This window comes from Rhopalosiphum padi, chromosome 4, assembly GCF_020882245.1.
Source record: "Rhopalosiphum padi isolate XX-2018 chromosome 4, ASM2088224v1, whole genome shotgun sequence".
Classification (NCBI taxonomy): Eukaryota; Metazoa; Arthropoda; class Insecta; order Hemiptera; family Aphididae; genus Rhopalosiphum; species Rhopalosiphum padi.
In genome coordinates, this window is record NC_083600.1 from 50,104,832 (window position 1) to 50,122,806 (window position 17,975).

A 17,975-nucleotide genomic window follows, 5' to 3' on the forward strand; every position below is an offset into this window, starting at 1 on the left:
AAATGTAAAAAAAAAAAAGACATTTTACTATTTAGTATTTACTAAGCTTTCCTACTTTTTAATTTAGTAATTGTTTTGACCATGTTTCATTGACATTAACTTTTTGTTTATAATTCTAAAGTATCAATTTCTTATTTGGAGTGAAATGTTTTTATTAACAATGTCAACAGTGAACAGAGTGAGTCCTATAATAAATAATAATTATGCATAATGAATAATAATATGTTAAACATTTTATTTTATACAGTATTATTTGGTAAAAATGCTATTGAATTAAAATACATCTTATAAGTTATAACTATTTAACTACCTGTAAAAATTATAAAAAGCAATGACTTGTACAATTTACTAGTAGTTTTATAGGACTACATATTTATATAGATATAACGTTATAAGGAAAAAAAAGAAAAAAGAATAAATAAAATTAGTAAACGGAAAACCAAAAAAAAAATGAATACCATTAAACATATTATTATAATTATCATAATTAAAGATTAACAATAAACAAAATATATATTAGTAATGTAAACAATTAAATAACATTATTGGAATTTTTTTTTTGGAATTAATCTAATAACTGGGTCAACAAATTCTATAAGTTTTGTAGTTCTTACACTACAGTGTGATCAATTATTTACCACAAATGACAATAAAATTTAGAAAAACATTTTGTTATGTATTTATAACGTTAAAAAATAACAAAAAAATTAAAATAACATTTAAAAATATAATAACGTTAAATGGAAAAAATCAAATAACGTTTGAATATACAATAATGTTTTAACATTAATTTAAATTTTAAATGTTAAAATAACCAAAAACGGAAAAACGATATATTTTTTTAATATTCAAGCCCTGTATTATAGTAATGCTATACTTATATACAGAATGTCCCTAGAGGACTTCCCCATAAGCAAAACTATCTAAAATAGATATTTTATTATACATTTTATGGAGCGAGATTCACAACATAATACAATTTCGATAAGATAAAATGACAAATTCAAGCCATAATAAGTTAAAATATTAATCATGTGGTTTTTCTTTCCATACGTAACATATATGGTGATAGTAAGCCATGTGAGTTTCTTTGACTTAAAAGAGTGGTCAACCTTAAATAATGAATTAGGGTTTGATCAACAAATTGCAAGAATTTGGTGTGTTGCCCATTAAAAATGTATCCGTGGACACAGGATGAACTTAGTGACCAATCAAAATATGTGACATTGTGTGGTGACAACTACAAATGGATTTGTTGAGAAAAAATTGGCGGAAAAAACATGTAATTAAAGGTAAATACAAAATTAAAAACTTAAAATTTAAAAATTAAAAGATTTTACCTACCTATTAAAGTTACACGTTTTTGTAAACTTTTAGTTATTATTACTTGTTATTTTATGCTTTTGTTTGGTGGCATTTGCGGGAACATTAAACATTAAAAAAAAAAAAAAACTGACCGAATTACCTATATTTATTTTTATATTTAAATAATACACAGTTTTTTTCTTATAGATACTATAATATGTATAGGACATAGGTTATTAAATTTTTATATTTTTTATTTTTATTATATGGACGCTATTAAAGTGTTTGAAAGTTATTGAAACATTACTATTGACACAAGACAGTATAATATTATCAAGAATACAGAAAATTTAAATGGAAAAATAAATTCCAAAAATGTACATTTTCGGTATTTTAAACTAAAAAATACGATTTTTTGAAAAATCGATAATTTTTTGAGCGACTTTTTTTTAATGTACCATCAAATTAAACATAAATAAACACAGATCAAAAAAATTCCAAGAAATCGCTTGGGAATTAAACTGTATTTATACCACAATTCGCACTCAGGTGATGATAATAATATTAATAAATAAAACAGCAATCGACGACGCACTAAAATGACTTATCCGACGATTCTACCAATACAAATAACATGACCACAGAATGAATGTAATTTATTCATTTTGTATTCATCTTATTAGGAGCAACCAACTCAGCCAACCGGTACCTCTATGAATCTTTTCAAAATTAATACGTTTTATTTATTATCTTTATTATATTATTTATTTATTACTAATGCGATAGCTGTGTGCCTGCGTGTAGTTAAATCGTAATTCGCTATTGAAAATGTTCAAAAAAGAGTACCTGCATATTCTGAAGCGGTGATTGTATTTTGAGAAGTTTAGATTGAAATCGTATAAATTTGGTATCATCATGGAATTTAGGGCCAGTTTATTAATCTAAATACTAATATCATTGATATTACACGATGTCAATAGTATGTTAAGAAATTGTTTCATAAAACTCGCCTTTTCCTTCGATATTGCGTACCTAAAAGTATTCTTAAGTTATAATTGTACTTATTTATTTCATCATTGACCAAAGTTTTATTTTGTTCTAAGACCATTATATTAGAAAATTAGTGGACAAATAATGAAATAACTGATGAACCTATTATACCAGTATGATTATGTCATTGTCAAATGTAATTTTAGTTTAATGGAAAATATCTAGAATAAAGAATAATTATGACGTATAAAAATTGTGACTACATGAGTGTACGATCTACGCATAAAACTAAGTTTGTGATACAGGACAATTTAGAAAACTTTTAAGTAATTACTATCTGTGATAAATCTCAATCGGTATGTATATTTTTAAAAAATATCTGTATTAACTATAAACTGATTTTTTATTATTAATCATGTTTGAATTACAAGTTGTATCTACGAACTATTTAAGAATCTTACTTTAATTCAAAGACAGACAAATATATTAAAAAAGATGTATACCTAATAAACAAATTAAAAAAATGTATTTATACCTATGTATTATAATAGATCATATCAGACATCATCAGTCATTAAACGGTTGATATAATATATTGTCATATAAACGTTTTTAAGTGAGACCCAAACAAGATGCCACACAAAAGCCTACTGACCTCTGGCAAGATTTAGTTAAACTAGTTATTATTATTGTTAATAATAGACCAGAACCTGTGAAAAAATCACTTAATGGTATGTACAATACATAGTAAATATTACCATACAAAACGATTAAAATAGTTAACAAATAACAAATAACAAATGAGATAATAGTTTAAGTAATATATATATATATATATATGTATTTTTTGCATAATCAAATGATTATAATATTAAATTATTTTTATACAGATATCAACATCTTTAAGTACGCATAGTTAATTTTTAAAAACATTTAATTAGAATTTCGTTCGATATTCTTTTTAATAAAAACATTCCTTAGTATTTAAAATTGTACGATTTAAAACACGTATTTATACTGCGTATTTTGTAGATATAAAGAAATATAAAAGTAGGTACCTTTCTAACATGTATAAATTAATCATATTAATAATTCATGTTTATACAACCGTTATTAAGAAATAAAAATGCACGGATTCTGCAGTAAAAATGACATTTCACGAGTTAACAACATAATATACTATAATAATATAATATACCTATAGGTAGTAGATACTAATAAAATATTATACATTTAAACTTAATAATTTATTACTCGTAAGAGGATTACTATTCCAAGACCAAACAAAAATATCTTGTACACGCGTATATATTATGACAATTTCATAAACGTACGTAGTTAAGCATATTATATTAAATAAAGGCACTGAATAATAATATATAAATATATGTATACGAAACGTTATAATATAAGCGTAGGTATTATTCCTAAACTGTTATACTAAAGGATAATAAATATATATCTATATGTGATATGTATATAATATATAATAATAAGTACAAAGTTGACATGCGCGAATAATGACGATATTCGCTACACACTGTTCGGGGTTGTTGAATCGCATCGGCACACGCAGCAAGACGGGAACAAAAACCAATCCATAAATATCCCTTTACAATCGTTATCAGGATCATACGCTAACAATCTATGCCATTTATACTTTTGTTCGCATCCACAGTCCCCAGAACAGCGTCCCGTCAGCGTCTTTCTGTAATAATAAAACGTATTCAATTATTGTAATTTGTTATTGTAATTTTTACTCAAGCCATGTTAGGATAAATTTAAACAAATAGGTATCTGCATTAATGTGTGTTGCGATTAGTGGTTGCGTCAATCACATATGGCTACGTATGTTAATATATAGGTATTAGGTATACATATAGGTATAAAACCTAGAAGATTTTTTAGAGGTAAACATTGATTTTCTCGAAAAGTATTCGTGATTTTTGGGATACTTTTTTTTCGCAATTTTAAATAAGTATACCAAAATATTTTTTTTTAAATGATGTATTTTATATTCATATAATTTTTTAAGTTTTAACTTTTTTGAATGTAAGCATTATTTATAATTTTATATTTTGAAACAGAATTTTTTTCTAAGAATTAAATACACAAAAATTGAATTTTGAACGAGTGTTATTACAACTATTATATAGGTATAACTTATAAGTTTAGATTAGCAAAGTGAAGTTTACTCCACAAAATGATGGTCTACTTCATTTACACTTAAACACTTATACATTATAATACTTCATTATATTTGACAACTCGTTCAAAATTTGAATTTTATAAAATGAAATTCTCAGTAAAATATTTTCTAAGACGTTAGTAATATTTTACAAAATAAGTATTTACTTTTAAAAAATACAAGGGAGGCCGGGTTTTCAAAATGTTTTTTTGATCATGGAAATGGAAAATCACGGTGACTTTATTTTGTGTATCAATTAGGTACCTATTATAATAGATGACGTATTATGAACAGAAGAGATAGATTGCTTTTATTTTAAGAGGTTTTTATAGTTTTTTTAAATTTAAATTATTCGCTGTATTACTTATATTTAACATAGTTTTGTGCTTTTCTAACCAACAGATTTATTAGTATTTTAAAGCAATACTATTTTAATTTTAATCTTAAGAAGCAATCCGAATATTGAATTACTGATTTGATAGTTAGAACTTAAGGTTTAAAAATTATTTTAAGTCATTGCTAAATATTAATTAATACCAAATAATTTGCAAACATTTTTTTGTAATTGTAAAAACAATAATTCAATGAGCGAATAAGTCTTACGTTAAAATATTAATTTATAGGCTGTTATGTATACATAAATAAGTTATTTTAATATGTGTTTATCGACTCACGTGCAGACTTCTTGGTGAATAGCTTGTTCAAAGTGTTCCGTGTTAACAATCGCTCTGGTCTTACCCACGCTGTTTGAAGCCCAATACGGAGTGACCACTTCTACTTTAGATTCACAAGAGTCTATCCTGTAAAATTAAACATCTATATAAAGTAATATACTAATATGTATATTGCATATGGGATGAAATATGTATAAGCAGTAAGCAGTTATTTTCAGTGATGTAACTTTTGGCTCGGGGAACGACATTTTTAACAGTCCTCCTCTAACTAGGCGATCAGGTTATAGGGAGGTCTGAGTAGGGAGAAGGTGCATTCATTTTACTAAAATTATTTTATACATTTAAAAAAAATATTTTTGCATGTTTTATTAATTCAAAATTTTATAATAATTTTTGATTATTAAAAAAAAATTATAGTTAAATAGCTTTTTATAAATTATTAAAAGTAAAATATTATATTACTTCGGGTGTCCTAAGTGAACGGGCCCTGGTGTGCCCGCACTTTCTGATCACTCTTAGTTACGCCACTAGGCACTAGTTATTGTATTTACGTTTTGAAAGTGATATATAATTTTTTTTTAACTTCTGATGTTATTCAGATATCCGTATAGCAAACCTAATACTTAAGAACCCATTTAGGTGCTTGCGGGATAGGAGCTTAAAATTTATCAAAAACTCCATATGTTTTTCGACAAAACACGTATAGGTAGTCGGTAGTCATAATATTATACATACCTACACGATATGCATTTTACTAGTACTAGTTATAGTTAAAATATTACACCTAAATAATGCTTCAAGAATGTTTTTCTTTTTTTGAAAATAAATAAATTTATATTCGCAGTTACCCATATGACGTAAACATTGTTAAATGATTATATTTAGGCAGGTAAACGTATCTCTAAGTATTTATAAGGTTTGACGTTTTAGGAAGTGTAAGTACGAGATAAACCACTGTGCAAGTATGTATTTAATTATTATTTTACGTTATATTTTTATTTACAGAATTTTAGATGCGTTCTATACAATTTAAATGGTTTTATATATTCAGTAGACAAGTTGGTATTACTAAACTCAAATATTTTACTGAGTGGAATTTTATTAATTACAATATTATTGAATTATAATATGATTTTTATTATATTATTTAAGTACAGGTACAGGTACTAATGTTTATTTGTACTATAATGAATAATAATAGTTGAATGTCTCGTACATCAATCGTGTAGACTTATATAGATATACATAGACTTATGGTGGGACTCTAGATAAAATACATATTTTGTTGCCTTTTTTCAAAAAGTATGTATAATATGTTCATTATATAAACTAATAAACTATAATAATTTATCACTGTATATTATATGTTCAAATAATAACTGGTATCTTTTAAGTTTTTATAAAATATTAATGAAAAAAAACGAAAAATAGAATATTATAAACATCGGGTACTATTTTATTGGACATTTTAATGTATTTTATTAAATAATAAAATTTAATATTAATATTATTACAAAACATAACATCAGTGATGTGCTCACGGGGGGGGGATCAGGGTGTCATATTCCCCCACCCCCTTTGGAATTTTTTGTAATGATATATTATCTACATGAAAAAAAAAATTTAGGATTTGTGACAACTGACAAGTCAAAAATGGATATCCCCTCTTTCAAAAAAGCTAAGCACACCACTGCATAACATTAGTTATGAATACTTATAAATCATAAATGCTTATAGATTGATTAAGTATTAATAGTTTTAAATAAATATCGATAATTTTGTCTTGAACGTTGTACACCTTGAATCGTATTCGCTTTAAGCTAACCAGCCAAATGAACGAATAAACAAAAACATATTATTTGTGATTACTCGTATATTATAAAAACATTCATAATTATATTATTATTATGAACCATGAAAATATGTTACGAAAACAATTACTACAGTATGAAGAAATAATAACAATATTATTACAATATGCCGAGTTGTTGACGTTGGTATAGGTCAGACGGCCTAGTTGAGAGTATTATTTCAGAGTATCTTCTGCACTCAGAAGATTATCGAACAAAACCTATACATAATGGGCTATGGATAATTCCTTATTAGGTAGATGGTCCATCAATGTATAACCACGAACTTTTGGCTACTATATACATTAAACATATATTTGTTTAAGTTTATAATGTTATATATAGGTACATTTATTGTATGGCCATATGGACTTAACGTGGCACTCCCGATTTTTGATTATGTCAAGGGTTATTAGGTGTATACTTATGTCTTATTATGTATGCACAGACACAGTGGTCCATTGAATGTAATAATTGAATATTCGATGTATATAGGTAGGCGATTGTAATATTAACGATAGCATTGTGTTGAACACATTGGTAATACCTATCTATCACTTAATGTCTCATTTGCATAACAGTCGGCAAGTACGTAATATTATAATATTTATAGCTAATACCTATATAAATTAGTAAAGACGTTAAAAAAAAATATTGGAAATAGTGCATGCTAAAATCTATGTGTTATAAAACTAGTACCTTCCAGAATCTGCAGGCTGACCTCTGGTCGGCAGCTTATTCGGTTTCGATTGATTATTCGAAAAACTAGAGTCTTGTCTTCTTTTCCGAGCTGTTGATCTTTTTGCCTTGGGGAACGGGCCGTTCTCCATCATTTCGAAATCGCCATACATTCGTTTCATAAGTGCCTTATTTTCATCAATAAATCTATCGATTCGGTCTCTGAGTTTGACAAAAAAAAAAAAAAAAATAGTACAAATATTTCATAATTATACACTTAGTAAGTTTTGAGATCAAATATTTTTTGAAGGTAAACAAATTTATCTTACATAAAAAAAATTAGATCGTTTGCTCCGAGTTCTAATCTTTGTATTATTATAACTTATAAGTAGACTTAAATCACGGACTCTGATGTCATAGTCCGTGACTCGTGGATATAGTAAAATTATATGTTTATTTTTCGTGGTCAACTAATCCAACAGCGATACTATTTAAAGTATCCCGAATGGCGAATATTATTGATTTGTTGTAGAGGAGAGAAAAAAACATTTACTAAAGATTATATATTATTTTAACGTTCGTGTGCTTATAGTACAAGTTATCTAATAATACACATGTTTAAAAATATGTCTATTACAAAGTATCCTTGAAAAACATGTATTTTTGAATTGATACGAAAATAATAATAAAATATGTATACAAATCACGAGGGTAGTTTAGCTACTACTTACTTACACTGGGTAACTTTTTCCTGCTGTCGGACAAAACAATTGATGGTTTCGTTTAATACACGGAGTTCCGCGAATCACATCTCCACCAATTTCATATCCTAAGGCAAATGAAAGAGCAGTCCAAAATACCTGTAAGTAATACGAAATTGCATAAAATAATTATTATACGAATATTTTTCCTATTTGTTATTCAAATAATACAGTAATAGGTTATATTGTTTATCAAACGCGTACCTACTAAGTATAAAAATAAATAAATAAAAGATTATAAAGTAATATTTTGAAAACACACAGACAAATTAGTTCGTTTCTTCAATCGTGGTAGTTTTTGTGTGACATGGTATAAATTTGTACATTATATAAATATGCATCGTATAGCGTAAATAATATTTATAATTGATTTTAACATTATGCGTAGGATAATCAAGTAGAAAAATAAATAAATTTTAAATTTTGAATTTCATGTGTATGATATAATACATGTATTAATATTTAGATGTACCTATAGGTTCACCGGTTCGCGTGACGATTATTATACATATTTTCTCTTCCTTTTAAGATTTCATTGAAATACAAACCTTCATATAATTGTACTTATATTACTAATAAAATTGCTCAAATTATTTTTTAGATATATATACCTATTACCTACACGGCTACACTGTTCTGTTTAATTAATAATTTAGTTATAAACATTTTAAGTTTTTAAATTTAGATTTTGAGTAATGAATCTATTGATTTTACAATGATGTATTTTTGTTTTGTTAGTCTGAAGACACTTTTTCTAAAAGAAAAAAAAAATGCTTTGATTATCAACTTCAATCAAGGCTACTCGTGATGAATTGAGTTTATAGTTGGTATCTTTATGAAGTAAAAATAGAAAATTATTAGTTATTTTTTAAAATAATAGGGAAAACTAAAATAAAATAGGCACGACAATTTGTTAAAATTTTAATATTATTATTAAAGTAATTGAATTGGTAACTTTGATAACCAAAAAACTAGTTCTTTTTTTTAGTTTTATAAAATTACTTAAGTAAATTACTGTATTTCAAATTTAAGTACTCATTGGTATGTAAAATTAATTTTAATGTTAGTTCATAAACCGAGAGAATAGTGTGACTAAGGAAGAAAATAATTAAAGAAAGTGAAAGAAAAATAGAATTTAATTTAAAAAAGAATTGTGCCTACCTATATACCAGAGGTAAGTGAAACTAGGTTTCGTGTAGTTTTGGAGTTCTGTGGATACATCCAAAATTATAAGTTGCATTGTAATGATCATGATTTATCGTTGTTTTTTATTAGTTTAAAATTAGCATTCCAGGTTTTTTGGGGGGTTCGCAGATTTTTTAATATATTCGTAAACGAAAAAGTTTTGGAACTGCTGTCATAGACTAATGATTTGAACTTTTTTAAAAATTTTTTATAACAGAACATAAATTGCCTTTCTATGTTTGTTTTATTTTACCAATCATAATCAATTAACAAAATACTATGTATTCATTACCTATCAAGCGAAATTTGTTGACTTATATTAGTATATTTTAACAAGGTCATCATTACGTACGGTATGTTAAAAATGTAAATATAATTCGAGTTGAAAATATTGGAATGTTCACATAAAACACAGTGTGGTAATGTCATGCCACTTGATCGAGGTTAAATAAATACCTACAGGTACTATCTATTAAAAATCAATATGTACCCGAAAATTGTATGTTCATTAGATATATAATTATTGGTAAAATCCATTAGTGACTATTCAATATTCATACTTGTAAAGCTAATTATTTTATAAGTGCATTGCGCATAGCTGTACTATCACCTCAGGTGTTACTGGATTCCGCCACAGTTTACCTTTTTTTCTACTTATATCCACAGGCACGTATACAGGGGGGGTTTTGGGTTCAACCCCCCCCCCCCCCCCAATAGTTTCGAGTAATGAGAAAAAATTGTTTTATTATGTTTCGGCACAATTTGTATTACTAAATTTTGTAAACCCCCCTTCCCCCGATTTTTTTTTGTACACGTACCTGAATATCCAGGAAAGGTAATTTTTTTGTAAGAACCGGTAATACTGATAACAATACTCGCGAAATTTAAGAAGAATGTAAATCATTGTTTGAAATTAACATTTGTATTGTTTTGTTTTGTACTGATTAAAATAAATAGGGTTTATACCTGCTCTAAGAATTTTTTTCAAATGCACTTAGTAGGTAGCAGTCAATTGACTCTAGTTTAAAATAATTTACTAGGTATTTTTAATATTTAAATATTAAAGTATTGATGATTATGGTTCAGAGCACGTTTAGAAAATAAATCACAAAATATTGTGTTTTTGTAATAACATTAGACAATAATTTTGATTTTTGCAAAGAAGGTATAACTTATTTGTATGGTTAGATATTATAATCAAACATCAAACTTATAGGTAAAAAGTGAAAAATATGATATTTTAATATATTGGTAACTCAATAATATCACTAGTCCTAGAAAGGCTTTGGCTGTAGAATACAATCTAATAATCTGTGGAACTAATCTTCACTTGTAAGTGTACACTGTACACGTGTAGTAAAAAACTATAATAAATAATAATTTATTATAATACTACATTCTCCCATTATTTGTAAATGGTTAATTAATATCAACAATATTAATTATTTAAAACATAATATTGAATATAATAGAATCATATCATAATGACATAACAATAGAATGACTGTGGTACATTTTATTTATAAAATCGGAAATTATATATATTTTTTTCACTTTTTACTAGTTTTTCACAATTTTTATAATATATTTAGCTATAATAAATAAAAAATAACGTATTAAGTAGATCTATGAGCTGTGGTTCAACACGTCAACATGTAAATTCGTTTACATTACGTATTTATAGAATTTTTACAGATCTCTCATTTCAACGATCTTTTTTGTTAGATCATAGTTATAGTTGTTATATTATATATAGATTTCATTATTTTATAGCCATTATGTTTCATTGACATCTTTATTTATTTATTTTTAAATTAACAATCTATGATTTTATAGCATAATAATACAATATGGTGATAAAATATATACAATTAACATGAATGGTATGAGGAGAGAGCTGACTATTCGGCGATAGAACTCAACCATTAAATATTAAATAATAAATACATAGATACATAGATATACCAATGACATTTTAATCTGTACTTGTAGTTGACACATTTAAAGTCTGATTTTGATTAAATTATATATACGTATTAAACATACCTATGTTGAAACACATAATTTTAAAATTGTCTATGTATAGATGTATATATTTATGAATAATATACATTTTAGGTGCCAGTGTCTATGTAAAAAAAAACCGTAAGCCCTTATTAAAAGTTGTAAAATTTTTACTCTAGTAGTCAGGTTTTACCGTTAAATAATATTATTATGTAACTATTAGTAACATGCAATTGATGTAAGCTAATTGATTTATTTATTGCTATGTACTCTGTACAGTGTACACTATATGTGTACCTAGGTATTAATTATAAACATTTGCACATACGTACCTATTTTATGTAGGTACGCTTGTCAGAAATTATGTAATTTAATATTATTTTTTCTCTTAAAATCATTATAGTATATATATATTATCATTTTTAAACTTTTTTATGAGATCACATTTTGTATTTATAGACCCAATTTAATAAAAATAATTACCTAGTAAATGTGACAAGCACAATATCATACATACATATATATATATATATATATATACATACATTTTATGGTACACTGATTAGGAATTACAATGTGCATAATATATAAGTCATGACTAAGTGATTGGGCATGTATAAGCATTTATTATTATTTTATAATATGTTATATTTTGTTGTTTATGGGGGTATACTTTTATGGAACTTCTTATTAAGAAAATTGACAAATCATATCGTCATCTATTTTTTTGTTTTGCATCTAACCATTAATCACTACCATAAAAATTGGACATTACAATTCTTTGTAAGTAATACAAACTACAAACATGCTTTAAGTTATTTCAAACCTGAAAGCAAAATGGAATTTCATAATAGTTTAGACGTTTTATTTAAAATATTAGTATGAAAATCAAATAATAATTTGAATTGTTTTAACACTACAATATTATTTAATAGTTTTGAATTTAGTTTTTTCAGTCTAATATCAGATAAGGCAATTCACTTATAAATTATAGGTAAAATAGGTAGGTATATAATTAGTAAAAATTAATTTTTATGTTTTAAATTTAACTTTAAAAAATATGATTAATTTTCTTAATTCTATAATTTTATATATAATTGTTAAAAATAAAATCGATTGGAAATTGAAACTATACATATGTTGAGTATTTTATTAAGATAAATTACTAAAGATGATGAATTACATTTATGATATTAATGCGTAGTTTGTGTTAGTAGAAAAATAGTTTTAAAAATAAAATAGTTTTTATCATCATATATTAATCCATTTTCGTAATACAATGGTAGACATTTCAGTAACCAATAAAAACGTTTTACTACTCATTGTGATTTATTATTACATAATATGTAATAATATATTATATATTATATGCAAAAAAATGATTGATTTTAAAATTGTAACGACTTACTGTATGAATGATTCAGATGATAATTTTTACTAAACATAAATTAATGTTTGATTAATTGCTATTAATAATCATTTAATACATTTGGTAATTTTGTTATTAATCTTAATATGTGTTTTTTTAATAAAACTCGAAGATAGGTTACGCTTTGTTTATATTTTAGTTTGGTCCAATCAAATATTATACTTTATTTTTTCATTCAAAAATTTGAATACGCCTTATAGTTTTGGAAGTTATCCAGTGTCATGAAACTAAATTTAAATATATACACACAGGTGTAGCGCGTAGGTACCTACATTATATGACACACGCGTTGGAATCATAATAATTTATAAGTACAATTATAATAATACGTTTAGTGCAATGTTTAAATTAGATAAATGGCGCGTGGAACTCTACCTGGTGAATACATTATAATTGTGTCTGGACTACTTTCACTGTATTTTATGTGTTGTTATAAGAAAGATAACCACGGTCCACGCGGTTGTATTTCCAAAACTGCCCAAAACATTTTAAAAACACGTTACCCCTGCTCAGTTACCGACGTCCTTGCGCGATCATTATGCAATTTTGTCATGAACATTTCATGTAACTGTCACTCTCTGGGGTATTGGTATTTACGACGCTTTTATTTTCTTAATACCCAGTAGCACAATTATTAGTGTTGATCTAGGTCATGATTACCATAGAACTTATAATAATAATTACTATCAAAAGTATAAAGCATCATATTTAATAACAATATGTGTAATGAGTAATGACTATATAATGCGTTATGGAGTATAGTCCACAACCACTATACGCCAGTTGAATATGTTATAATATTTTGCATTTATTATATTATTTTATTAGATTGATAATCGTTATCGTCTATAACAGGGTTATCGACATTTTTTTTAAAATAAAAAGACACTGGTGTAAACAATACAAATATCGGTATTTTATAACATCGTTCTAGAAACAATTATCTAATAATCTAATTCCTAATAACTACCCTGGAGTCTAAACTTTGTATCTAACATCGTTGAACTATGGTACACGTGTAATATGTCTAAGCTGCCAGAGTTTGTTTTCTTAATTGATTTGTCGGGATGAAATAATAGTAAAAAATATTTAAACGTTTATGTAAGTAAATCTATACGTTTTACAATTTGTAAAAAATAAACAAATGTCGTTATACGATCCTATTTTTGTGTATAACCATAATATGTGAATTAATAAATATTGTTGTCTTATTCTAATGTATGAAAACAAAACATTTGTAGGCTTCGACTAACGTTTTTTTTTCGTATAACAAAACTATTTTCCCAAACTAAAAAGGCAATTTTTATTCGTTACGAGTTTAATTTATTACCTTGTATGTTTTTATGAACGTAATTCGTTATTTAATAGTTCAAGCTTATAAATATATATCTACTATAATCTTTCCAAAAATATATTATATAATTAATAGTAATTTAATGTGTACCCACACATCATGCGTGTGTTATTATTTCGTAGTAACAATATAAACTCGTTGGGTTTAATCCAATTCAATTACCTACGTTCATATATTTTATTTTACAGACTTATAAAAATACTTTTTTAGACCTATATATTTCAAGCCTATTAGGAATGTCCAAGTCTACGCCTGTCGCCTATAACTACGGGCTGCGGGACACCGCAGTAGGGAGCAGTTGCTGCAGGCAACGTATTAAACGAACATCACTTACCGGTATCTGCAGTAGAGATCCGTTGCTCACTTTTTGGTAACCATACAACGGTACAACCGGCACGGAACCGTTTCTTAAAAATATAGGACCCTGAATTGGCGTCACTCCGCTGTGACTGTACGTTTCATCGTAGTAATCTAATGATTCCTCTTCTTCCTCGTCGTAGTCTAGTACTGCGTGCAACGAAGTCTTACCTAAAACACATACATATCATTATTAAAATATGTATAAGTATTGTTTTATAGCAGTGTTCGTCGTATTTTAAGCTTCATAATTTCATTCGTTTTCAATTCAACAAGCTTTTCAGGATTCCTAGATTTTGTAATTTGATAAATCTGTTTAAATGTTTCGTAATAATATAATGGATTGAATATTTTTATTTTGTATTTATTATTTTTTAACAATCATATCCTGAAATTAAATTATACATATTGTTTGCTACGCATTGATGATCTGCTTAATACAAAAAATGAATTATAAGCTATAAAATAATTATGACTATAATCTGTAGCTACCTATATATTACAACCTACATATTAAAATGCATATTATTTATATTTTAAAGCGATGATAATCTGTAAAATATACATTTTCTCACACTTAATTAAAATGTAAATATTGTTTTGGTAATGTTTTATAGAAATCGCACTATGCTTATACAATGATGTCGTTTAATCTATCTTGTTTTTGTACTAGGTATTTTTTGACGTAAATTTCTGTGTTCATATAATATTATTATTATTATTATTTAAGATGAACAAATCAAAACAAGTTGTTCGGGATTACTAATAAAATTGTAAAAGTTTATATAACGTATAGAAGCTATACTATTTGAATACATGTTGTAATTATTATAGATATCACATAATAATAAATAACTCGGTCTCGATAATTCCTTACAATAGTGCTGAATGCATTAATATAAATTAAATGCAGACAATTTTTTTACGCTGTAATTATAAACTCATTAACATTGCATGTTGTTTATTCGTAATAGATATGAAACGGTTTATTGCGGAGAGTTTAGAGCAAATGTGGTTTTAAAGCTTTCATGAAAGTGTAACACAAAACCTTGAGAAATCCAATTAGTACATATTTCTATACCATGTAATAGATAGGTACTAGGTACATTTAGGCACCTTTGAAATCGCGAATCAGAAACAAATTCAATTTTTTTTGATATATCACGTCAACGGTTAAAAACAGTTTAATTTTGCTTCTAACGCTTCGAGGTTTAGGTCCTTTAACACATTGATCGTCGAGTGATGGATATGGGGATGGATCCTTTCATTGGTGCATTGTATAGTATATAATATGCGAGTATAAGACAATCATAATAGATTATCGACTTAACCTACTTATAATTATATAATTATTATGATAAACCGTTAAGACAATTCAAGTGTACACGCCATTATGGTTTTTCAAACAAATTTTCAAAAAAACTAAATTATCTGATCGAATTGACTTTCAAACTTTTTTTTTGTTCAGCTCAGACTTGGTTCTAAAAAAAAAAAAGTTTTCGATAACAAGCAAAAGAACTTTATCGTCTATACCTATTATATACAAAACAGAAAAAAAGGTATGAGTTGAACTTATAATTCATTCTTTATATTACTTCGATCTTGACATAGTTATATTGATTTTATTTTAATCGTATTCTCGGTGCATAATAATTTATGATGCTATTATAGTATCACCTTTTTTTTGTGCGTACCTACATGACATTTTAAAGAAGGAACTGAAAATTAAAGAGAGAGTAGGTAACACACGCTCGTTTACTATATGTTATATACGTACACTTAATTTTATATACGCATATAATAGTACCTCTCACCCACCTATCTTCCGTCTAAACTTAAAAACTTACCTAACTATTTGAATAATTGATGGAAATCGGTGATTCAACTCGTAAAATATTTACACAACAATTAGTTGTCTATATAAATATTGGCGGCCACACACGCGGTGAGACGCACGGCAGTTTACTGTTGAAATCTGCGTGTGCGCATCGTCAGTGTGACGAATTCAGTTTAAAAACGCTATAGTACCATTAATTATCATACAACTAAAATATATATACCTATTAATAAACTATAGCAATATTATATAAACGTTGTTATCGATATCGATGAAAGTAATACGATTTCACATCACAGTAAGTTAACATCGTTTTTACCCACTCGGTCGGATATCGTAAAATTTTAGTCGATATAGAGCATTAGTCGCATTTACGCTACTGCAGCATATAAGCGACCCGACAGCAGTGACGAAAAAGGACTTAAATTATTACCTAATCGTCCTAATCTGCTGCGGCAACAGTCACAAAAACGTGACAAAATATGCGATAATGGTATAATTACACGGTATTAAATGGTATTAATGTATAATATTAATATATTATATGTATTATAGGTACCGCCGGGCACTCCGCTTTGGACTCTGGTGAACTGGACGGGCGGCTGTTGCGGAACGGGTTTCTTGCGGTTCGGCGGTTCCGGCGTGGTCATCTGCCTGTTGGGCGTTTCGTAGTACCTGTGCGACTGTGGTGGCTGTGGCGGCGGCACCGGCGACCCGTAATCCGCCGGATGGTAAGGCACCGGCTGCTGGCCCGCGTTGTAGGCGGCGTGGTGCGCGGCCGCGGCCACGGCGCCGTACACGGAATGAAGCTGTTGGCCGTGGCCGGCGTGGTGGCTGTACGCCATCGGGTTGTACGCGGCCGCGGTGGCCGGGCCGCTTAGGTTCTGAAACGAACTGATCATGATGATATTATTACGATATCGTTTCCGGTCGTCTCGCGGGCGTGCGAACAAAAATAATAATATTAAAACACTATCGGCGGCGGCGGATTTCGCATGGCGGAAATTAGAAAATATCAGAGAAAAACGCAAAGGCGTTTGATGTATCGGACGACCGCCGTTATGGGCTCGAGTGTGGATGTCTTGCAAAAAACAAACAAAACACGAAACTATATACGACGGCGACGAAATACCAACACGTACGATTTATTGCTATTCGGACGACGACGAGAGTGGCCGGTCTGTGGACAGCAGAGCACCGCGCACGTCTGGACACGCCGAGCGAATGAATCAACGAAATGCGCGACGGCGACGCGCCACCACCTGTCGCGTGCCACGGCTCGTTCTCTTGGCGGCAGCGACCACGCCACGGCAGAGTATTATGCAATAGGCGGCGGCTGGACTTGGCGTGCGTGCCGCCGCCG

General features: G+C 27.8%; 1 protein-coding gene across 1 annotated transcript; it reads right to left on the minus strand.

The window, feature by feature from the left end:
• Positions 1–3,101: 3,101 nt before the first annotated feature.
• On the minus strand, positions 3,102–17,968 carry LOC132929180 (protein spaetzle 3). Its single transcript, XM_060994331.1, has 6 exons — positions 17,172–17,968; positions 14,753–14,946; positions 8,421–8,545; positions 7,707–7,907; positions 5,158–5,283; positions 3,102–4,003 (listed from the first exon to the last, which is right to left on the minus strand). Exons 1-6 carry the CDS (start codon positions 17,512–17,514, stop codon positions 3,829–3,831), a joined length of 1,164 nt encoding a protein of 387 aa, XP_060850314.1. The 5' UTR covers positions 17,515–17,968; the 3' UTR covers positions 3,102–3,828.
• Positions 17,969–17,975: the final 7 nt, after the last annotated feature.

What these genes read in the sequence shown, in the direction of transcription:
- LOC132929180 (XM_060994331.1), bottom strand. Translation starts at nt 17,514, where the DNA reads ATGATCAGTTCGTTTCAGAACCTAAGCGGCCCGGCCACCGCGGCCGCG. An exon ending in GCAGGAAAAAGTTACCCAGT is followed by an intron (nt 7,908 to 8,420) that starts GTAAGTAAGTAG and finishes TGTCAAACTCAG; the next exon opens with AGACCGAATCGATAGATTTA. An exon ending in CAGCCTGCAGATTCTGGAAG is followed by an intron (nt 5,284 to 7,706) that starts GTACTAGTTTTA and finishes TTAATTTTACAG; the next exon opens with GATAGACTCTTGTGAATCTA.